Source organism: Olea europaea, chromosome 16 (assembly GCF_002742605.1).
Source record: "Olea europaea var. sylvestris chromosome 16, O_europaea_v1, whole genome shotgun sequence".
NCBI classification, from domain to species: domain Eukaryota; kingdom Viridiplantae; phylum Streptophyta; class Magnoliopsida; order Lamiales; family Oleaceae; genus Olea; species Olea europaea.
The window spans coordinates 3450543-3475456 of NC_036252.1; the positions used below are offsets into that span (position 1 = coordinate 3450543).

Sequence of the window (24914 nt, forward strand, 5' to 3'; positions counted from 1 at the left end):
GTGAAAATTATTCTTTTAATATATATTAAAAACAAATTTCTCTACACACTTAGCCCCTGTTTTATGGGGATTAGAATCAATATTTTAAATTTTAATTTATACGAAAACATGGACTAAATATTTTAGAATTTGGGTGTGAGTCAAATTCTTTGTTGAAGATAATTGAGGGTTCGGAATTCTATTTGGAGTGTTTTTGAAATCATATTGGAAATCTATTCGGCAAATTCTTGTTGAAATTCCCTATTGGGATTTATAATTTGTGTTCGACTTGAAGATATCAAGATAATGAAACTTTTTGACATTCCATTTTATCTATAACTCTATTTTTGGGGTTTGGACGGTTTCTTATATATATATATTTGATTCTTCTCTACAGTTTAATTAAATTGTTTAACCTCATTATGAGTTAGACAAATCATAAACACAAAATCTTTTTATTCTTTCTCTATATTGTAATAAAATATTCATTCTCTGTAAATTATTATGTTCTTGTGATCAATTACTTCATATTATTGCTCTAACCTCTTATTTTTCTCTAACAATTTGGTATTGGTTTCATCTGGTATTATCTCCACTTTTCATAATTTGGTATCAGAACTGTCCCGAATTCAACAAAGTGGTTTCGAGTTTGGCCCTGATTACAACAAAATAAAAACTAGATAAGAAAATGGAACAATGTACAATAGATTTTGTACTACTTTTTGCTTATAATTTTAATGTTCGAAATTGATTGATTATGACGAAAAATATAACCTTAAGATCTAAAATGAAGACGTAGCACAAGTTGTCATAAAATAATCTTCCAAGATAGTTTGAATATTATAAATGGTCGAACTACAATTACATGTAAATATGGATATGGGTTTGTACAAAATGAAATTTATTGATGATAAGTCTATTCATTTTTTCTGTCAAAAGGATACTGCTCATGTGAGAATATATGCCACTTTTAGTGCTTATTTGGAAGTGTTTAAATTATAATCACTTTTAATCGAACATACTTTTTATCTATACATTTTATAATATGACCCACAATTACTTTTACTATTTATACACATTCTATAAGACCTCATTGATTAAACTCTCCCAAATAAGCAAATATCTCTATAGCATGGGACAAGTGTCAAAATTATAGTATGGGTACAACCTCGACTTGAGTAAACTTCTCATGCCACTTGAATCACTTATAACTTTTTAAGCTTAGCTTAACATGCTCAAAAATATGAATTAGAAAATTTATGACCTAAAGAATAAGCTATATAATTACAAAATACCCAACATCACAAATACAGTGAGAACAAAAATCATATTACTATTATAGCATACTACACCAAATTGGACTTTACTACGTAAGCAAGGTTGGGAACATAGTTTAAAAACAATGAACACTTGTCAAACAATGATTGGCAAATTAAAAAAATAATAATAATATAATAATAAAACCAGGTGCTGACACGCAGCACCTGTTTTCAAACTATGTCATTTTCATCTGTTTGAGTAGCTTTATCCCACCAAATTACATGACATCATTGGACAATTTTCAAACCTCAATACGCATAGTTACGACATTAAGAAATTCAAAATACTAACATAAATCACAACTCTAAAGATTTTTTCTATCACAAATTTAAATCCCCATCAATAGCATTGTTCAAGTTACCACCAAGTAAGGAAATGAGTCTACCACCATGCTCCCTTCCTGGAACCACATAATCGAAGCTCTTTCCAGTACTGGTATTGGCAACATTGTTAAGGTTGCCGGCATTGGTCTTTTCCACTTGCTTTTCAGGACACAATGAGGCAGTCATCGACAAAGGAACCAATTTCTGAGGAGGTATGAGTTGTTGCCTTTTAGCTGGTTTTTCAAGCGAATCGGGAGAATTTGAGATCACACTAACTCCAGATGAAGATTAAGTGTTGTCGAAGCTGTTCCTAGCAGTAGAGACAGCCGGTACCAATCCATGGAAGAGTCGAGGTCTGTTGGATATTGGTTAAATAAATCGAGAATTGAAAATCAATATCGGATGAATGAGAAATTACGAAAAAGGACGAAAATCAGTGAATAGACACCTTTCCATAAAGGTGCATTGTTTGGAAAGGGTGCATGGTTTGGCTTCAACCATTAGTGAATAGACACCTTTTCATAAAGGTGCATTGTTTGGAAAGGGTGCATGGTTTGGCTTCAACCATTAGTGAATAGACACCTTTTCATAAAGGTGCATTGTTTGAAAATTGTGCATGGTTTGGCCTCAACCATTAGTGAATAGACACCTTTTCATAAAGGTGCATTGTTTGGAAAGGGTGCATGGTTTGGCCTCAACCATTTCGTCCACACCCTTTCATGGTCTATAAATAGGACTCTTTGGGTGTCCTATTCCTCATATTTTTGATATGCAAAACATCTCTCATCCTCTCTTTTATCCAAAATCAAAATCATTTCATTTATTTTGATTTTCCTTCATTTCATCCTTGGAGTACATAAACCTAAATTTGGTTCGTTGTACTTGTGTTTTGGAGTGCTACAAACACAAGTGTAGCCGTTGTATCTTGGGAGTCGATTGCCGAAATCCGTAGGCACCGTTGCGGGGCAAATTCGACTTAAGGACAAAGAGTCCAACTCTTGCCTCGGCTTTGTCCCTACTTTCTTCTTCTTCTTGTTTGTGTTTTCTTTGCCGTTACTCTGTCCAATTTTCGGCACGGATTTACAAACCATCATTATACTTATTTTGGCGTCACTATTCACAAAATTCATCCAACAATCTTAAGTCGAATTTATATATATTTTGTGAAAGTGACATTCTTGTTTGGTTAAACTTGTTAAGTTTAACTTCTTCTTCACTTCTATTTTTGGTTGATCTTCTGTTTTACATAAATAGAAATGAATATGGTTCTTAATACCGATACTACTTCGAATGAAACTTCGAACATGGGAACTTTTGAAGGAAGTATTCCTACCGGTGTGATTCCTCCCGTTATGAATACAACTACTACTATGTGATTCCTCCGGTTGTGGGTGCCCCTACTATCGTACATTCAAACTCCGTTTCACATGGGGAAAAGCCGGAGAAATTTGTTGGGGTTGATTTCAAAAGGTGGCAACAGAAAATGTTGTTTTATCTCACAACCCTCAACTTGGTGAAATTATTGAATGAAGATCCTCCCGCAATACAAGAAGGGGAAAACAATAGGGCATCTTTGTTTGCTTTGGATGCATGGAAATATTCGGACTTCTTATGCAAGAATTACATTCTTAATGGCTTGGACAACGCCTTATACGGTGTATATTGCTACAAGAAATCTGCAAAGGAACTATGGGAGTCCTTGGAGAAGAAGTACAAGACCGAAGATGCCGGAACCAAGAAGTTCATTGTGGGAAAATTCTTGGACTACAAAATGGTAGATTCGAAGACCGTCATCAGTCAAGTGCAAGAATTGCAAGTCATACTCCATGACATTCATGCGGAAAATATGTCCGTGAGCGAATCATTTCAAGTGGCTGCAATTATCGAGAAACTTCCACCCATGTGGAGGGACTTCAAAAACTATCTCAAGCACAAGCGCAAGGAGATGAACATTGAAGAACTTGTGGTCCGATTGAGGATTGAAGAAGACAACCGAAGTTCGGAAAAACGAGTTGGGTGCAACCTTGTTGGAAATCCCATGGAATGGTGGGTTGATACGGGTGCAACCCGTCACATTTGTGCCGATAGAGGAATGTTCACATCATACATTCCAACTGAGGGAGAAAATTTGTTTATGGGGAACTCCTCAACATCCAAAGTGGAAGGACAAGGCAAAGTGGTCTTAAAGATGACGTCGGGAAAAGAACTTAGCCTCAATAATGTCCTTCACGTACCGGATATTCGTAAGAACCTTGTGTCGGGTTCTTTATTAAGCAAGAATGGCTTTAAACTAATCTTTGTATCGGATAAGTTTGTACTTACCAAAAATGATATGTATGTAGGCAAAGGCTATGTAAAAGATGGACTATTCAAAATGAATGTCCTAACTGTTGTTCCAAATGCTACAATCAATAAAACGTCATCTTCAGTTTATATTCTTGAGTCATGTAATCTATGGCATCATAGATTAGGACATGCAAACTTTAATTCAATACGAAAGTTAATGAATTTAAGTTTACTTCCAAATATGCATTTTAATAATGGAAAATGTGAAACATGTGTAGAGGCAAAAGCGGCCAAAACACCATTTCATTCTGTTGAACGAAACACCACACCATTAGAACTAATTCACACGGATGTATGTGATTTGAAGTTCGTACAAACAAGGGGTGGTAAAAAGTACTTCATCACATTCATAGATGATTGTACAAGGTACTGTTATGTGTACTTGTTGAAAAGCAAAGATGAAGCTTTGGAAGTGTTTAAACACTACAAAAATGAAGTTGAAAATCAACTTGGAAAACGAATTAAAATGATTCGTAGTGATAAAGGTGGAGAATATGTTGCACCGTTTGAAGAATTTTGTGCAGAATCTGGAATAATTCATCAAACATTTGAAGTTCGTACAAACAAGGGGTGGTAAAAAGTACTTCATCACATTCATAGATGATTGTACAAGGTACTGTTATGTGTACTTGTTGAAAAGCAAAGATGAAGCTTTGGAAGTGTTTAAACACTACAAAAAATGAAGTTGAAAATCAACTTGAAAAACGAATTAAAATGATTCGTAGTGATAAAGGTGGAGAATATGTTGCACCGTTTGAAGAATTTTGTGCAGAATCTGGAATAATTCATCAAACAACGGCACCATATTCACCACAATCTAATGGAATTGCTGAACGCAAAAATCAAACGTTAAAGGAAATGATGAATGCTATGTTGATTAGTTCGGGCTTACCTCAAAACTTGTGGGGGGAAGCCATACTTTCTGCAAATCATATCCTTAATAAAATACCACACAAAGATAAGATTGAATCACCTTACGAATTATGGAAAGGTCGGAAACCTTCCTACAAATATCTCAAAGTGTGGGGGTGCTTAGCGAAAGTACAAATACCCAAACCGAAACAAGTTAGGATTGGACCAAAGACAATTGATTGTGTCTTTATTGGATATGCTATCAATAGTAGTGCATATCGATTCTTGGTTCACAAATCCGAAGTACTTGATGTACACGTAGGTACAATTATTGAATCAAGAAATGCGGTCTTCTTTGAAGACAGTTTTCCGTGTAAAGAAAAGGAAGTAAGTTCAAATAAACGAACTTATGATAACATACATGGAAAGAATGATGATCTTCAAGTAAATGAAGAACCGAGACGTAGTAAAAGGCAACGAATTCCAAAGACATTCGGTCCAGAATTCGTAACCAATTTACTTGAAAATGATCCTAGGACATTTGAAGAAGCAATGTCCTGTCCCGAAGCTCTTTTTTGGAAAGAAGCTGTATACAGTGAAATTGAATCCATCATGAGTAACCATACTTGGGAATTGATTGAACTCCCTTCGGGAAACAAAGCTTTAGGCTGTAAATGGATCTTCAAAAAGAAATTGAAGTCGGATGGATCAATTGATAAATACAAGGCTAGATTAGTAGCCAAAGGGTATAGACAAAAAGAAGGACTAGATTTCTTTGATACCTATTCACCCGTTACAAGAATTACGTCTATACGTGTCTTGATTGCAATCGCAGCATTGCATAATCTTGAAATACATCAAATGGATGTCAAAATCGCGTTTCTAAATGGTGAATTAGAAGAAGAAATCTACATGGAACAACCTGAAGGGTTTGTTGCACCAGGAAATGAAAAGAAGGTGTGTAGACTTGTAAAATCATTATATGGATTGAAACAAGCACCGAAGCAATGGCATGAAAAGTTCGATAAAACTATGTTGTCAAATGGCTTCAAAATCAATGAATGTGACAAATGTGTCTACATTAAAAACGCACCTAATGAATATGTAATCATATGCCTATATGTTGACGATATACTAATTATGGGAAATAACTCCAAAGTCATTTCCTCGACTAAGAAAATGTTAACAAAACATTTTGACATGAAGGATATGGGAGTGGCGGATGTAATATTAGGGATTAAAATCTCTAAGACATCCGATGGTTTGTCATTGTCTCAATCACATTATGTTGAGACTATTCTTAAGAAATTTAAGGCGTATGACGATAAATCGGTTAAGTCACCAGTTGACTTAGGTATCCACTTAGCCAAAAATACTGGTGAGCCCGTATCTCAATTGGAATATTCGCGTGTCATTGGTAGTTTAATGTACATTACCAACTGCACAAGACCGGATATAGCATACATAGTCAACAAGTTGAGTAGATTCACTAGTAATCCAAGTGTTGTACATTGGAAGGCATTAAACCAAGTTCTTAGATATTTAAGACACACGGTTGAATATGGATTACACTACTCAAAATATCCTGCGGTATTAGAAGGATATACTGATGCAAATTGGATATCTGACACTAAGGATTCAAAATCCACGAGTGGTTATGTATTTACCATTGGAGGTGGAGCCGTGTCCTGGAAATCGTCTAAGCAAACATGTATTGCTCGATCCACAATGGAATCTGAGTTTATTGCGTTAGACAAAGCCGGTGAAGAAGCAGAATGGCTTCGTAATTTTCTTGAAGAAATTCCATGTTGGGAAAAGCCGGTTTCTGCGATTAATATACATTGCGATAATCAGTCGGCAATAGCAAGGGCACAAAACAGTATGTATAATGGTAAGTCTCGACATATCCGTCGAAGACATAATACCATTAAACAGTTAATATCGAATGGTATAATCTCTATTAACTATGTGAAGTCAAAAGAAAATTTGGCTGATCCTTTGACGAAAGGACTTGCAAGAGATCAAGTATACCATCTTTCGAGGGGAATGGGCCTAAAGCCTATTGAATAGAATTACTATGACGGAAACCCAACCTTGTAGATTGGAGATCCCAAGATCTTGGTTCAATGGGACAACTAAGTCATAAATGATTCGGAATAAAGCACTTATTCCCATTCCTAAAATTTAAAGTGCTATGTAAAATGTGTATGAGGATAAGTATATATATGTACTTTTAATGATTCATAACCTTGAGATAGAAAGGTATGAGATCACCTATATAAGTGTGAAATGGGGCCGTTTCTATGAGAATTCGAGGCTTAATTCTCTTAGAGCACTTATGAAACCAAGAGTAGTCCAGGGCCAAAATGGACTCAACCATGAGAACCGAATAGGTTAGATGAGTCATGGTGTTGGTACAGTTGTTTGGTTTTACACGAACGGCTGGATGGTTCAAGACATCGCGTTCACCAACTAGCCTAGTAAATCCGATTGTATTCAACTAAAGAAGGTTCAAGGCCACAAGCTACCTATCTTGATGCTATGACTTGTCGTGTGTACTCCATTTGTTAGAGTCTGCATTTCATTTGCATTGCATTCGCATTGTGTTGCGCATATCGAGGAATTTCCATTCATGTGGGGGATTGTTGGATATTGGTTAAATAAATCGAGAATTGAAAATCAATATCGGATGAATGAGAAATTACGAAAAAGGACGAAAATCAGTGAATAGACACCTTTCCATAAAGGTGCATTGTTTGGAAAGGGTGCATGGTTTGGCTTCAACCATTAGTGAATAGACACCTTTTCATAAAGGTGCATTGTTTGGAAATTGTGCATGGTTTGGCCTCAATCATTAGTGAATAGACACCTTTTCATAAAGGTGCATTGTTTGGAAAGGGTGCATGGTTTGGCCTCAACCATTTCGTCCACACCCTTTCATGGTCTATAAATAGGACTCTTTGGGTGTCCTATTCCTTACATTTTTGATATGCAAAACATCTCTCATCCTCTCTTTTATCCAAAATCAAAATCATTTCATTTATTTTGATTTTCCTTCATTTCATCCTTGGAGTACATAAACCTAAATTTGGTTCGTTGTACTTGTGTTTTGGAGTGCTACAAACACAAGTGTAGCCGTTGTATCTTGGGAGTGATATGCAAAACATCTCTCATCCTCTCTTTTATCCAAAATCAAAATCATTTCATTTATTTTGATTTTCCTTCATTTCATCCTTGGAGTACATAAACCTAAATTTGGTTCGTTGTACTTGTGTTTTGGAGTGCTACAAACACAAGTGTAGCCGTTGTATCTTGGGAGTCGATTGCCGAAATCCGTAGGCACCGTTGCGGGGCAAATTCGACTTAAGGACAAAGAGTCCAACTCTTGCCTCGGCTTTGTCCCTACTTTCTTCTTCTTCTTGTTTGTGTTTTCTTTGCCGTTACTCTGTCCAATTTTCGGCACGGATTTACAAACCATCATTATACTTATTTTGGCGTCACTATTCACAAAATTCATCCAACAAGGTCCAAGTATTCTTTCTTCGTTCGTTGCCCGTCCCCGAACCAGGCTGCTATGTGTAGCACATAGTCCACTCTTTCCTATTGCAAACTCTTCACATTTTCCACCACGGTTGCACCTCTTCCCACCACCATGCACCTTGTAGAAGTCGGTGCTTCCTTGATAGCTCTTGTCACAGTTATCAAATTTACAACGCTTTCCTCCATCATGCTTGACACATCAATCAGTTTAGCCACGAGCACTCTTGCTACAGCCTGGAATAACACACCCCTTTCTACCACCAAAAGCAACACAGAAATCGGTACCTCCGTGCACACTTTTGGGCATATCCCACCACCATCATAGAGGCAACGTTTTGCACCACCATGCAATTTGCCTCTAGAGGCATACTCCCCTCGGCACCTTTGGTGCACCCTACAAATATGTACCGTTTTCCACCATCATATGTTTTACAGAATATGGTACTACCTTGTGCACTCTTAGTACAACCCTGGAATTGGCATCGTCGTCTACCATCGTGGGAGATGCACAGGCCAATCTACCCCTCAGCACTACAAGTGCAACCTTCCACCTTACATCTCTGACCCCCACCATGCCTTATGCAAAGGCCCGACTTCTCACGAGCCGTTCTAGTGCAGCCTTCTCGATACCTGCACCGTCTTCCACCACCATGTGATATGCACTGGTCTGTCTTTCCTTCAGCGATTTTGGTGCATCCAAGATGCTCGCACCTCCGGCCTTCTCTATGGGCTTTTTCAGTAGGCAGTGCGGCTCACAGTACCACTACTGCATCCAGGCTTCTGGCATCTTTGTCCAGGCTTCTGGCATCTTTGTCCGCCCCCATGGCCTATACAAAGACCCGTTTCTCCTCCTGCTCCTTTTATACATCCGACAAACTTGCACATTTTTAGGTTGCTGGTTTTGTGGTCTAAAGATGCCGTGGGCATTGTAGGTTCAGATATGAATCTCGTCGAACAATTAGAGATGCTAGAAGGTTTACCGCTGAGCTAAAATATGTGGCAATGAGATTTTGCACCAAAATTTGAAACCTCATCAGTCTTCAACGAAATTTTGGTACTTCCGATTCTAGAAGCCAAAAGAAGTGTTGGCATATAGCCATTGGATTTCTTGGCTGACGTAGAACCTTTAGCAACAGCAGGGATTGCAAGCATATGACTATCTAAAAACATTTGATCGCGGTGATGAAGTGCATCGGGAGGACTCTGTATAAAAGAAGAAAATTCAAGTGTATTCGAAACTTCATCTAGTTTTAGAATCGAATCATGGTCAGATGCCAACCCCAGAGTAAAAAAAATAGAAAAAGAAAGGGAATGGATGACGGATTAATTTGGGTGGTGTAGAGAGTGAAAGTCCTCGTGCATACAGCTTAACCATAAAAAATACTATCATATTTTAAGAAATGAAATAAGAAAAGGAAAACAAACTTCAAATCATAAAAATGCATATATACTTTGACACTTCGATGTTGTAAAACCAATAGAAAACATTTATGTTTTACAAACCAAATTAACAAGTTTCTTTAGGAAACTATATGGGAGGTATCATATGTTAAGTTGTGGAGCCTAATCATAATTGATCTTAAATATTGCTACTTTTTAGAGCTGATCGTTGATCAACCTCTACAAGGAAGTCGTCGTGGGATTGGAAGTGGGGGTAAAAGACCACCCTCTTCGAGATGTATGGGGGGCAGAGGCACTAGGCCAAAATTTAATCTAAGTACTATTTAGGATTTTGTATTTTTGTATATTTCTATCAAAGAATTGGAGTCTTTATATAATTTGTTTTTGCCCTAATTTTCTTACAAATAGATAGCCATCCTTAGGCTTTAACAAAAGAGGGGATAGAGAAGATAAGAGTATAATTTGCTCTTGTAAAGCTTTTTTTTAATCATAGTGAGTTTTTATAGTGACGGGAGAGGACGTAGTCTCACATTGAAACGAACATCTATAAATCTTGCACATTCCTGAATTTTTATATTTTCTTTCTTCAAAATGATTGCTCTCAATGAAATAGAAAAATGGATTTATAATTTTCAACATCACACACTAGCTAGTTAAGGAAACCTTAATCTAGAGGTCACTTGGCCAACTAGAGGTAAGATTTTCACCACATTCCAAAAAACACCCATAAAATAAGATTGTTTAAAATGAACATCAAAATATGCATGAATTATTATTGCATCCAAAATCAAGGTCAAATGGATCACTCATTCATTTTCATTGGTACTCGTACGGTTCCGCACGTTAGGAATTTGTGGGAAGAGGGAAAGAAGAGAAGAATAGCACATATTCAAATATGAGAAGCATAACATGTATTTATGGTTTGGGCAGTGGGGGTAGGGTGTAAAATGAGATGAATAGTTTTTCCTTTTTTATTTTTATTTTGTTTTAATTATTTATTTTAATTGTTTTATATGGTTAAATAATAAAGTTACCCTTTATCTTTTAAATTGGTTAAAACTGGTCAAAATTCAATTTTATTAGTTAACTAATGGTCAAATTGACGGTTTCCATCAATTTGGACTTCATGTGTATATTTTTGAAAGGTTTGAGATCGTAGATGGCACAAAGTAAAGTTTAAGGTAAAGTCTGCAAAAACTGAAAGGTTAGGGACCGCTGCTGTAATTTTTCCTAAGATCAATCTTCATATTTCTCCATCGACATAATGTACACTATTTTGCATTAAAGTGGGTGATACTTGTTGAGGAAATTTCACCACGAATTAATATTTTTTCCTATTTTAATTTGTCATATTCATATATTTTTCATTCTAAACCTACTATTCAATTTAAAATTTTACTTTTAATTCTCAAACCCCACCCTAAAAAAAGCATTCACTGCCACTCCTATTACACTCCCCATGCGTCACCGCCACCACCTCCTAGCCCACCGTTTTCACCGAGATGCCACTATCACCAGCTTAGGAATGTCAATGAGTCGAGCCGAAATTCGATACTCGAGCTCGTCCGGGTATAATGATCGAGCTTTTTTTCGAGCCCGAACTGAGCATGCTCGATAGGCGAGCCACACGGGCCGGCACCACAGGGTTCGACTCGAGCCTTGAGACAAACTTTTTTCTAGTCGAACCACGGGCTGCCCGAACAGTTGAGCCCAATTGTCATCCATACACGAGCTTCATTTACTGCCACCATCTTAGACCCCACCAAATTTTAAAAATTAATAAAATAAATATGATTTACTAGGGAATAAAAAAGAATTTTTCAGCCCACCGCCAACAATACCATCCCATACTACAAATTTTTTCCCTTCCGACATCGATATTTAGATTCGAACATTTTTAATCTAGATCTAAATTTTGGATCTAGGTGTTTATACAAAATTTGGGGGTGGTAATGCGCGGCCATGGTGCAAGGTAATAGTGGTGGTGGTTTGTAATCTTCAAATGCTTTTATCTTGTTTTTCGGTGGTTTGTGGTCGGTGGTAATCGATTTGTATGGCGGTGGTAGTGGTGATGGAGGTGACGACGTGTGACACATTGTGTTAGAATTGGGGTGGTGGTAATATTTAAAATTGCTTGTTCTCCTTTTTGGTGTTAGTGGTTCGTGGTCATGGGGGCCGCAACAGTGTAAAAAACTTGTTACAATTATTACGCAATGTAACACTTTGTGCTATATTTGTTACATATATATATAGAATCACTTTTTGAACGATTCTAGACTTACTGTAATTCAATTATTTCGATAATACTTTACTTTTCGTTTTTCAAAATGTATTTAACATTCAATTATACATTTCACTATTTTACGTGCATGTATAAGAATTAGCATTTATTTTTATAGACTTGCACTTCTCTATTATTTATTTCAAAAAAGGGTGCAAATTAATTCTTCATTAATGTACACTTGGCTATACAGTTACTTTATGAGTAAATAAATTATTCTCGTTCATGTACACTTATTTATTTTCAAGATTATTCATTTAATCTATGATATGAATTTAATCTTTATGTCTCCGTACACACTTTTTTGTTTAAATTAATTTTCAAGATCATGTGTATATATATTATTTTCAATCATAATTGATTTTTTGTTTTTCAATATGTGTTTAACATTCAATTATGTATCTCACTTTTTACATGCATGTATAATAATTAACATTTATTTTGAGGGATTTGCATTTCTCATACTTAGATTAAACGGTGCAAATTAATTCTTCAAATTCATGTACATTTACTTTTCCTGCATTTATAAAGTATTTCAAACTAACTCATGTTAGCCTATGACTAATTACATAAAGTGTTCATAATATTTATTTATTTTCATATTTATATCCCCAATAATTTTTCATCTCATTCTTATCCTAAACTTTGTATTAATTAGTACATCTTGTCACTAATGATGATTTTATCAATAAATTTCATTAAAATGGAGTAAAAAAACTTAGATCTTGTTTCAAACTGATTTTTTCAAAATCATTTTTCTCTATACTCATTTTTAGCCATACATTTTTTAATAAATATAATTTTTCATATTTATCATAATGTTTTCCTGCTTTTTAATCACATAAGCTCCAAAAAAAATTATTCTTCACAAAGTCACCTAAAAAAAAACTATCTTCACCCAATGGCTTAATTGCACCTTAATATTTTTGTATCTAGAATGTCGATGCTCATCTTAAAGCACGCTAGCAGAAATTTTGGAAAATTTTGTCATTAAGGACAAAATTTTTAAATTAATGAAAAAAAAATGAGAATATACTTGGTACATAAAAATAATATTAAATAAAGGATAAGAACTTTCAATAAAATTATAATATAGCTTTTAAAACAAGGTTTTCGGTGAAAATAATCACTCTTTTTTATTTAGAAACAATTAATTTTGTGGCTTATTATAATTTGTCCAAGACTACATCAAAAGTTAAATGGAGATGAGAATTCAAGGAATAATAATCATATATGCATTACTTTTATCAAAATTCGTAAAAAAATGTATCAAAAGCCATCAAATGACCACTTAACAACATAAGAAATGTCTCTTGTTTTACTCATTAAAGTTCATTTGCGATCGTGTGGAACTTGTTAATTTCACTCTCCCTTGAGGCAAAAGCTCAACTTGTTTTTGGCTCACACCTACTCCAAAGCGAAACAAGTACTCAAAAAAAAAAAAAAAAAAAAAAAAAAAAAAAAAAAAAAAAAAAAAAAAAATGAGGCTCGAAGGCAGTAGCTCAATCACAACATGAAGAACCAAGGAATTTCATGGTCCAATAAATAGCAAAACCCAGATTTAGGCATGTACCTACACCCTACTTTCTTGTGATATCAGAAAAATACTTCATGTGTTACATTACTTGGAAAAAAAAAATGCTTTTTCTATAAATTCTGATATTTTAGCATTAATTATGTTTGATATATCAAATTAATTTTAACTGGAAAGCATGAATGAACAGACAACTATGTGATCTTAAAATATATTTCAATTCTCTCTCTTTTATAATTTGCTATAAAATTTCGCTCCTAATTGTTCGTTCTGTTGCATATGGTATTCTTTTGATTGTGTGACATTTGCATTATGCTATGATTGATAAAATAGATTTAAATATTTGATCATATTTATAATTTCAATTTGAGAAATTGAATTCCTGGAAGGTGATCTCTAATTTTAAATTAAAAATGCAACCTTTGTTGCATTGTATTGAATTTGAAATTTTTGAAGTTATTGAACAGTTGTGACCATTAGTCTCACAGCTTGTTTGTGAGTGATTTTTTGTCCCAAAAAATTGATTTTTTGTCCCAAAAAATTGATTTTTTGATCGTTATTTCACTATTTCAACCGTCATATTTGACTTCTTCTCTCACAGGTGAATCCCACTTTTCTCCTAACGATAAAAAAATCAATTATCAAAATCACTCCCAAACAGGCTCTCAGTATGTGACCTCAATTTTAACCTTGGGTTCGTTTGATTTTAAAGATGGAATTTTGATGGAAAAAAATAAATTCTAAGGAATTGAATTGCCTATAAATTATTTTCCTGGGAATTGTTAATTTTTGTGTTTGATTGGTATAATTTTTCACGTAAAAAATGTTGAAATAAAAGTATTTTTTGGGTTTGTTTGACTTTATTTTATATGAAAATTGTCAATTAAAGAGATCAAATTTGCTGGTATTGGAGATAAAATTTGTTTCCATTGCAAAAAAAATAATAATAATAAAATCATCTATCTTTTAGTGTTCGTTTAGTTTTATTTTATATGAAAATTATCAATTAAAGGAAAATATTTTTTTTACAGTAATTCTTAGAATTTGTTTTCATTGCTTTAAAAAAAGAAGAAGAAGAAGAAGAAAACGTGAACAGTGGGTTGGAAAACCAATTCCCACCATTTTCCTTGAAAACCAAGAAAATACAAATTCCCAATACAACCAAGAAAATAGAATTCCATGGAAAATAAACACATATCAAACACACAAAATTGAAAAAAAGTGGAATTGGAATTCCATTTTTCATGGAATTCGAACCAATCAAACAGGCCCTTAATGTGTTTAAGTTTTAAATTTCATAGATGACAACTATTGTTGAGCAAACGTGACTTTTAAATTTCACTTAGGGTGTGTTTAATTACATTTATTTTTCATGAAAAATAAATATTTTTCACCCAAATTCTTACTTGCAGTGTTTAATTGCTATTTTTTTCCATGGAAAACATTTTCCATCTTTTGAAAATATGCCTAGTTTTCCTTGTTTTTAAAGAAAATATTTTCCTTGGGTAAGGGTGATTTTTGTTTTCCACAAAAGATGGAAAACATTTTATTTTCTAGGTGATATTTTTCATGTCAATCAAACATTCTTAGAAAAATTTTCCTTAAAAACAAGGAAAATTAGGCATATTTTCAAAAGATGGAAAATGTTTTCCATGGAAAAAAATAGCAATCAAATACTCTAAATAGAAATTTGGGTAGAAAACTGATATTTTCTATAAAAATTAAATATAATCAAACACACCATAAATGTAAACTCAGAATTCGAATTCCATTTTTCATGGAATTCGAACCAATCAAACAGGCCCTTAATGTGTTAAGTTTTAAATTTCATAGATGACAACTATTGTTGAGCAAACGTGGCTTTTAAATTTCACTTAATGTACTCCACAAAAAAATAAAAAATAAAAAAATAAAATTGTCACGCGAACGAAAAACAATTTATCAAGAAATGTGAAAAAGGCAGTATTTTTCAGTTTATGAAAATTGAAGAAGTGCTCAACCTAATTTTTCCCATTTACCTTACAGTTGATTTATTAAAAATATTAAAATATTAATCATGTGCTGTCAACATCATTAAACAGAGTATTTTTCTTCGAAAAGTTGATTCCACGACTTTTGGTAGCTTGGTCAATGCTAATTAGGTAGCCTTAAAAATATTATCTTTTTCAAACAAAAATCACTGCTACATCACGTGTCATCCACCTTTGTAGAAAATTAAAATCAAATAATTAATTTTTGTTTTTTGTTGACGCTTCTTTATATCGATTTTTCAAATATTAAGCATTACGACTATTAACTTGTTTGGGAGTGATTTTTTTCTCTAAAAAATTAATTTTTTGATTATTATTTTACTATTTCAATCGTCATATTTGACTTTTTATCTCACGAGTGGATCCCACTTTTCTCTTAACGATCAAAAAATCAATTTTCAAAATTATTTCTAAACAGGCTCTATGTTAAGAGTTCGTTCTTCAAGAGTCGTAGTAAATCCGCCTACTTTTTTTTTTTTTTTTGCTTATCCTTATCCCAACGAGCCAAAATCAAAGCTCTCATTTTCTTTTGAGTAATAGTTCACATCCTCAGCCATTGAATTGAGACAAGCACAATCAAATAGGGAAAACGATGAACAAACAACAAATACGAATGATTCCTCGAAAAGTTAAGAATTATTAATTTTTTTAAGAAATCGAATGGATCGAACGTACTATCTTTGTCCTTCAACGACTATATGTCGTGATCTAGTTCGACTCATATTATTACCCAAAAAAAAAAATATATATTAAAATTGGGAGAGAGAGCGGGGGACCCAAACAAGGCACTGAACCACAAGGTTACACCTTTCAGCATCAATCCCATTCTTTCCCGTTAGGCGGCTAACGGTGGGCCCAACACCGTGCGTGCGTTTTTGACCCGTTTACCGGTTCCCGGTTACTCATCCTAGTCGCTTCTCAAAACGGATAAAATAGATAATTTTAGTAATAAAAAAAAAAAAAAAGGTATTCAGCTGAACTAAAAAATTTTAATTTTTTAATCACATATTAAAAAGAATACATTTAAATATATTAGAAATATAAAAATTGCATCCATAGATCGCAATCTTTCCTTCCCATCTCACCTAATTATGGAAATTATCTACTTAGCATGGCCGATTTGATGTTGCCAAAAATGGATGGAATATAAAACTTTGATGCATAATATGATAATAGACTGACATTGAATTCCAACTCAAAAGATATCAAAATCTCTCAGAGAAGAATGCTGAATTGTTTTTGTAGTCCTACTACTCATTGATTAGAGCAACATTTCCAATTTAAGAATATAATTTGATGTTTTCTGTACATATTATTTAATCATTTTTATCTAGAAATCACAGTCTCGACTCTCTTCTTGTTTGTCGTTGTTGCGTGTATATGTGTCAAGGAATTATTTTCAAACAAGCTAGCAGATAATATGGCAATGTTTTGTGCATTTTCTTGAATTCATCATCATAATTGATGGAGTCCCTATTCACCGAATGGAATACCATTTTTCTTTCCTCTTCTACCCCAACCGAAAAGGATTTTTAAAATATTTGCTAACCTTTAATTCAAAACGTTTAGGCGACTTTATAGGTTAGTAGTCACGTCTCTAATTTTTCACATGGAAGGACTTGTTTTCCAACACCACCCTCCCCTTGCAAGTGCAATCTAGATTTTGGTTGATAGGTGGATTTGTAGATTAGGAGAACAATTATATTATTTATAATTATTTTACTCGTGTCAATTCAAATAAAATATTCTGGTTCTGCAATTGGATGCGCCACCCGAATGTGTTGTGAACGTAATTTCGGTAGAGGCTTTTCGGTAGAAGTGATTTATTTCTGTCAAAAAAAATAATAACAAAGGATGTGAAAGTTTGTTACAAATAAGTTTATGCAACTTTTGAGATAAGCCAAACAGGGTTTGTGTAAAATACGTCTGAACAGGTTGCCTTTAAGAAATTTTCATTTTTAGCAATAATAAAGAAAACATAAATTCCAGTTGGTCTCAATTTAATATACATTATTCAATACAACTGGTACTGACAGTGGAGGTAAGAGAAAATTAAGTAGAGAGAGAAAATAAGTAGAGAGAGATTTTTGACTTATGCGTTCCTTCCTCTGCAATGACTTCACCCGATTCCATTTCACTGACCGTTAAACACTCAACCCCTCAATAATAATATACTATTAATAAATCAATTTTTACCAGAAAAAACCCTCTCCATTTCTCCGCTTGCATGCTTTTAATTTCCGCAAAAAATTGACATAATAAGTTTTAATGTCCATTTTATTCACGTTTGCTGACAAATTACTATTTCTTTGACTTTTGATTTTAGCTTCTTCAGATCGAGTTTTGGATTAGGGTTTTGAGATATTGTAGCGAAGGTTGACTTTCTCGGTAGGTTTTGAGGTGGAGGTCGGTGGTTATTTAGCATTAGTTCAGTACAGTAGTGGCGAAACATAGGTTTTTAATGGAGAATCTAGGTTTATAGGTGATGGGTTGGGGTCAAATGTTAATGGATCGGTCGGTATCTGCGATCTCAATCTTGGGTTTTTTCTGCTTAATTATCGGGATTTCGCGATTTTCTCGGGTTTCTGCCAACGCTGAAGGTCTGTTCATCTGCTTTGTATTTCAATTGAAGTGATTTGGATGTATCAATTGCCTGTTGACTTGAATTGAGTTTAATTATATTGTGAATTGATTTGTTTCAAGCCCGTTTCTTGTTTATTGTAAACTCAAATCACGGTTTGAAGACCCATGAAGTTTCTGTTTTATTTACGGGGATATATTATTGTAACTTTACTATTACAAAACTGGGGAATTCGCCAGGATTTATTTAGGAGCTAATGAAAGAGTGCCATTTTATATTAGCCATTACTTGGGATAATTCTCTCCTTTTGTTCTGTTCTGGTAAGTTTAATTGTTGACTTGTACATTATGACAATGAAGAAAAGAGCAGGGTCGGGACTCGATGGCTATTATGTTTATTCCTCCCACTTGCGATACTCTTGTTTACAACATTAATTTAAAACAGACAGTGGTGCCTCTGACGCTTATTATTACAAAGTAGTTAACTCATATTTGTTGGCTTTCCGAATAATTGTTGATTTGTTTGGTCGTTGCTTTACTTGAATTTGTAAAATAAATGGTCCTCGATATTTGCTAATTGATTTACGTGTGACAGGTGATGCCTTGAATGCATTTAAGACAAACTTGGCCGATCCTAACAATGTTCTTCAGAGTTGGGATGCGACACTTGTCAATCCGTGCACTTGGTTTCATGTTACATGCAACAATGACAATAGTGTTACTAGAGTGTGAGACTGCTTTGTCCATTCCATAAATAGCTACACGAGGTGCTTTGTAGAATTAACATGATCCTCCTGTTTTTGAAAATATTTTCTTTGTGCTCAGTGATCTAGGCAATGCAAATTTGTCCGGTCAACTGGTTCCGCAGCTTGGTCAGCTCCCATATTTGCAATACCTGTAAGTCATCCTTTGCAAAACAAAATCACTTAATTGACATTTTTCGACTACTTTTTTGTTAATTTGTTTACATGTTATCTGTGTCACCTTACTATGCATTCATGTGATATATTTTCTCGATCAACAGATGAGGAATGAAATAATTGTGTATTTTATATATATTTGTTGGTCTGAAAGGAGCATGTAAGTCACTGAGGACACAACTTGTTTGTTGTTCCAATCTGTTTCATGGAATTTTATCTATTTAGGAGATTTCCCTCACAATGACATATTAATTTCCTATTAGATGCTGACTCTACTGCAAGGTTCTGTGGATGAATGTATGTTTTATTATTTTGAAAGCTGTTAATATTTAGTTCATTTTCTATTCAGTTACTCAAAGATCACATGTTTATCTCTTTACAGACATGTTATCTTCTTTGATTACTGATACTGTAAAAAAATGCTAAAAAAGGTTTAATTTCCAGTACTTTGCCCTTTTCCTAAAAAGATGATGCGAAGGACAAGCAATAAATTTGCTTTAATTATATATTTAGAAATATATTAATTTTGTGAATTGCATTGCTGTTAGCCTGTTAAGCATTTTCTTCGTTGCTTTGTAGTCAGAATATTGACTATGTCACTCATTGGACATTCAAGAGACCTTAGATTTACATGACTATTGATATGCACTTATAATTTTTGCAAGTTGCTTGTTCCCGTAGGCGTAATATTTGTTTACATATTATCATCTTAACCTTTGTGCCCTCTCCCTTTTTTATATGCATTTTGCAGGGAACTTTATAGTAACAACATAAGTGGAAGAATTCCAAATGATCTTGGGAACTTAACAAACTTGGTGAGCTTGGATCTTTATTTGAACAGTTTAACTGGTTCCATCCCGGTGACCCTGGGTCAGCTTCAGAGATTACGCTTCCTGTACGTGATACACCTTCTGTTTCTTAGCTAAATATTTTATGGCTTTCTTTCCCTTTCTTTATCTAAAGTTTTTGCCAGAGAGAGGTTACAAATTGGCCTTAGATAGTTGTTTTTGAGAGCCCCAATATGAACATTTAGAGTAGGATTCTTAATTCTTTTTCCTATATTTTTTTCCTTTCAAAGTAATTTTTCCTCTATTTATTGAAAATTGCTAAAACAAATTTGGAACAATGCTTAAACCTTTCATCTCATACAATATTAAGGCCTCATAGACGGATTATATTTGAAGAAGTTATTAACGCAGTATCTCCCTCTCATTAAGTTCAACTACTAATTATTGAGAAATTTTCAGGAGAAACTGTATTTTTGTGATATTAATTTCATGGATTCTTTTAAACCTAATTATGTGTGTTTATGGACTACTTAGGAGACTTAACAATAACAGTTTGACTGGAACTATTCCTTTGTCTCTGACGACCGTCATTTCACTTCAAGTCCTGTAAGTAGAGAATTGATGAATTTTCTTTTGTCACTGGTGGTTTTTCTTTGCTTCTTGTTTTTTGGCTGACTAATTATTAATAATCATTTTCATGTATAAATACAGTGATCTGTCAAATAACGATTTGTCAGGGACGGTTCCGGTCAATGGCTCCTTTCAACTTTTCACTCCTATCAGGTTTAATACAATTACTTCCATCTTTTTCCATAGTAGACTAAGTCACTCATCAAGGTCTTATTCTGACCGTCAAGTTCCTGCCTTCCAGTTTCAACAATAATCCTAAACTGATAGCTCCTCCCGTATCTCCACCACCTCCACTTCCACCGACGGGTCCATCTTCATCGCGAGGTTCGTCAATTCTTTACGATTTCCATTTTTCGCAACATTTTATTTTCCGTGCGCATCACATGGCAATAGCATATTAAGAAGATAAGCCTTGCTCGTATGATCTAGTAAAATATGATACAATAGTGGTCAGAAGTCGGACATGCTTTCTCATTAACTAGCGGGAGTATCCAATATAGTTACTGATATATGTAATAATTTTGTTCTCCTGTTTTTCAGAAGCTTAGAATTTTATATTATTTTAATGATCACCTCAAAGCTCATCCCATTTTTTTAATTGTTTTGTGTTGAAAATTTTTGACTCTGGGAAGGTAAAGGATTATTTTTCATTTACTGTCAAACTCACATTTCACCATTTATTTATTCATTCATACGTCACATACTAATCTATTGATTAGTGCTACAGTTGGCAACAGTGCAACTGGGGCCATTGCAGGAGGGGTTGCCGCTGGAGCGGCTCTTCTCTTTGCTGTTCCTGCGATCGCGCTGGCTTGGTACCGAAGAAGGAAGCCACCAGTTCATTTCTTTGATGTTCCTGGTTAGTGAACCTAAAGAGGGCATTAATTTATCATAATTATTTTGTATGATGTGTTCTTAATTATCTTCTATTCATTTGCAGCTGAGGAGGATCCAGAAGTCCATTTAGGCCAGCTCAAAAGATTTTCTTTGCGTGAACTCCAAGTTGCAACAGATAATTTTAGCAACAGAAATATTCTGGGTAGGGGTGGATTTGGTAAGGTTTATAAAGGACGGTTAGCAGATGGTTCTCTTGTGGCAGTGAAAAGACTAAAAGAAGAACGTACACAAGGTGGAGAGCTGCAGTTTCAAACAGAAGTAGAAATGATCAGCATGGCTGTGCATCGAAATCTCCTTCGGTTACGTGGCTTTTGCATGACACCAACAGAGCGATTGCTTGTTTACCCTTACATGGCTAATGGAAGTGTAGCATCATGCTTAAGAGGTAGAGCTTGTTATATTTTCATATATTTCTTATTTAACCGAGTCATATATGTATGTTTTGTGCATATGTTTTGATTGCTGATTATAATGTTAATTATGTTTTGTAGTTTAAGCAATGAATTATTTTATAAGCATGATATTGATTGAAGCAACAATTTGATTTATGAGGACTAAAAGAGATTTGTTAGTGGAAATGATGTTCTTACTTTAATTTATGATGAGAACCTAAATCTGGAAAATAATTAATATTGCAATCATGATCTAGAGTACTAAGGAATTCCCTACATGAGATGCTAGCTACAAGTTAATTTTAAGTAATTAATTATATTATGTAAGTAAACTACATGTATCATCCAAAGTAGCTGAATTCGATTTGGTTTATGCATCTGACAATCATATTCATTATGGGGGTAAACTATCATAAATTCTTCACTAGTTAAATGTAAGAAATGATTCACGCCACTCTACTGTTGTCAGCATGTCATTCTCATGTAGGGGAAAAAATAGAATAGATGTATTAGCTGCTTTGTTGTGAATTTAACTAACTTGTTTATTTGAAGATAGAGTGATAGTGACACTCAACACTAGTGATCTATTGCCCTTTGTGTAATTATGATGACTTGACTTCTGGTTTCCACAGTTTTTAAGTTGTGGCGATGGAGTAAATCCAAAGTCTTAATTCCTGTCCACACAACAAATTTCAACAAATAAGATGTCTTGTTGTTTGACAGTATTATTGATGTAGAAAGGGGTACTAACTCTTTGCCAGATGCCTCGCACTCGTTACTTGCTCATTTTCTTTGTGTCTTTCCAGAGTAATTTCCTTCCATTCCTTGTCATTTTTTCTTTTTCTCACAGAAACTTGTTACCAATTTTCAATGCGAATCTGCTTCTGCCACCATCAACCCTTGCCGGTTATATCATACTACAACATGCAACAGCAACCAAGCTTTGCCATGATTACACAGACAAAATTAATAAGCAGATTTGAAAATGTGTGTGTGAAAGGAATGACAATTCATCACAATGATTTGGTAAAACCGATTGTTGGACATCTTTGGTTTGATAATGATAGTGGTTTTGGTGGATGGCAAGTGGTCCATTAGAGTCGGGGCAAATGTGGTTGTTGACAAAATTTTATTTTTCATTTGTTATATCGTCAAATGGATCTTACAATGCAGCTGCACATTAACTTGCCACGTTGATAGTTGATGTGTAGTATCTGGAAACGCTCTGCTTTATAATTTTTTTTGTTATTTATTTTCTAATAGCTTAATAATGCATTATTATAGAGCGATCCGAATCACAACCCCCACTTGATTGGCCAATAAGAAAGCGCATAGCCTTGGGAGCTGCAAGGGGGCTTGCTTATTTGCACGATCATTGTGATCCTAAGATCATTCACCGTGATGTAAAAGCTGCCAACATATTGTTGGATGAAGACTTTGAAGCAGTAGTTGGTGACTTTGGGCTGGCCAAACTCATGGACTACAAGGATACTCATGTTACCACGGCTGTACGTGGCACTATTGGTCATATAGCTCCCGAGTACCTCTCCACTGGTAAATCTTCAGAGAAAACTGATGTTTTTGGATATGGAGTCATGCTTCTTGAGCTCATTACTGGGCAAAGAGCTTTCGATCTGGCTCGTCTTGCCAATGATGACGATGTGATGTTACTGGATTGGGTGAGCACTATCATTTTGTCTAGGCTGCTTGTTATTCACTATTATGTTGCATAAAATAATTATCTTTTTGTACTTCCTTAAGAGCTTCTTGTGTAGGATTATTCACTATTATGTTGCATAAAATAATTATCTTTTTGCACTTCCTTAAGAGCTTCTTGTGTAGGATTCAATATCGAACCTTGAAATGGATAGAAAAAATTACAGTGCTCTATTATGTTCTTATGCTCAACGAAGCTCGCTTAAAATATACCTAAAGTCCTTTATGGCTTGTTTGGTAGAATGGAATGTACCCAATTGGACACTAGAGGAAGAAAAAAGCTCAAATATTGTTCATAAAACTGTTGGATCTTGTTTAATACTGCCAGCAAAATATGCACTTCGTGTTTTTGCATGGTTTCCCTTTAGGATTTGTCATATCATTTATTTCTGGACTTGAATTTCAGGTTAAGGAACTCCTAAAGCAGAAAAAATTGGAAACTTTAGTCGATGCAGACCTTCAGGGCAATTATATTGAGGATGAGGTGGAGCAACTAATTCAAGTGGCTTTGCTTTGCACGCAAAGTTCCCCTATGGAACGTCCCAAAATGTCAGATGTTGTCAGGATGCTTGAAGGTGATGGCTTGGCTGAGAGGTGGGAGGAGTGGCAGAAGGAAGAGATGTTCCGTCAAGAGTTCAATCACACCTACCATCCGAATACGGACTGGATAGTTGCCGACTCCACTTCCAATATCCGACCCGATGAATTATCAGGGCCAAGATAATCTTCCTGTGGTTCTACGATCAAAAACTCATGGAGATCCTCTGTATTTGATTGATAATTGTCATCTCTGTAAATGATCCTCAAATCTATTTTTCGATTTTTGTTCAGTTTCCAGTTGATATCATGTTTCAGAATTTTGATGATGCAGGGATGCTTGTAGGACACCATTTGATATGTTCATGTGCAAGTTAATCACACCAGAAATGTATTTTTATGTATTATTGAATAGTGAAATCATAAAAGAAAAAAAAATGGCAGATCTGTTGCGACCAAGGAATGGCATATGCTTATTTATTCTTTCAGAACGCTTATCCTTGCTCTATTTCTCAAGAGATTCCTTTCTTTAAGTGCACCATTATCAACTAAAGAAATGCTAGTCCGGGTATGAAGATTCCAAAACGTTCTCGTACAACATTTAGGGCGCGTTTAGTTACATGGAAGGAATTTACATATAAAGAAAAGAAGATTTAGTTGCATAAAAATCATTAATTAAATGTGTTTGATTGATTTAATTTTCAACTCAAAAAATGTTATACTTCTCCATCTTTTATTGGTGGATAAATAAGAGAGGGATAAATGTGCATGTGTGAGGGAGTGATTTGTTTGTAAAATAAAAATTTGTCATGTGATCAATCTTTAAAAAATATTTTCTATGAAAAAAA

At 34.5% G+C, this 24914-nt stretch overlaps 1 protein-coding gene and 1 pseudogene across 1 annotated transcript; one reads left to right on the top strand and one right to left on the bottom strand.

Annotated features, from left to right (window-relative positions):
- Positions 1 to 7053: 7053 nt before the first annotated feature.
- On the bottom strand, positions 7054 to 11512 carry LOC111412497 (annotated as a pseudogene).
- A 6171-nt stretch (positions 11513 to 17683) lies between these two features.
- LOC111411740 (BRASSINOSTEROID INSENSITIVE 1-associated receptor kinase 1-like) lies at positions 17684 to 24529 on the top strand. Its single transcript, XM_023042324.1, has 11 exons — positions 17684 to 18206; positions 18782 to 18914; positions 19012 to 19083; positions 19858 to 20001; positions 20429 to 20500; positions 20606 to 20677; positions 20766 to 20848; positions 21252 to 21383; positions 21465 to 21806; positions 23098 to 23492; positions 23936 to 24529. Exons 1-11 carry the CDS (start codon positions 18092 to 18094, stop codon positions 24251 to 24253), a joined length of 1878 nt encoding a protein of 625 aa, XP_022898092.1. The 5' UTR covers positions 17684 to 18091; the 3' UTR covers positions 24254 to 24529.
- The last annotated feature ends 385 nt before the right edge of the window (positions 24530 to 24914 follow it).

What these genes read in the sequence shown, in the direction of transcription:
- LOC111411740 (XM_023042324.1), top strand. Translation starts at nt 18,092, where the DNA reads ATGGGTTGGGGTCAAATGTTAATGGATCGGTCGGTATCTGCGATCTCA. An exon ending in CTCCCATATTTGCAATACCT is followed by an intron (nt 19,084 to 19,857) that starts GTAAGTCATCCT and finishes TGCATTTTGCAG; the next exon opens with GGAACTTTATAGTAACAACA. An exon ending in TCATTTCTTTGATGTTCCTG is followed by an intron (nt 21,384 to 21,464) that starts GTTAGTGAACCT and finishes ATTCATTTGCAG; the next exon opens with CTGAGGAGGATCCAGAAGTC.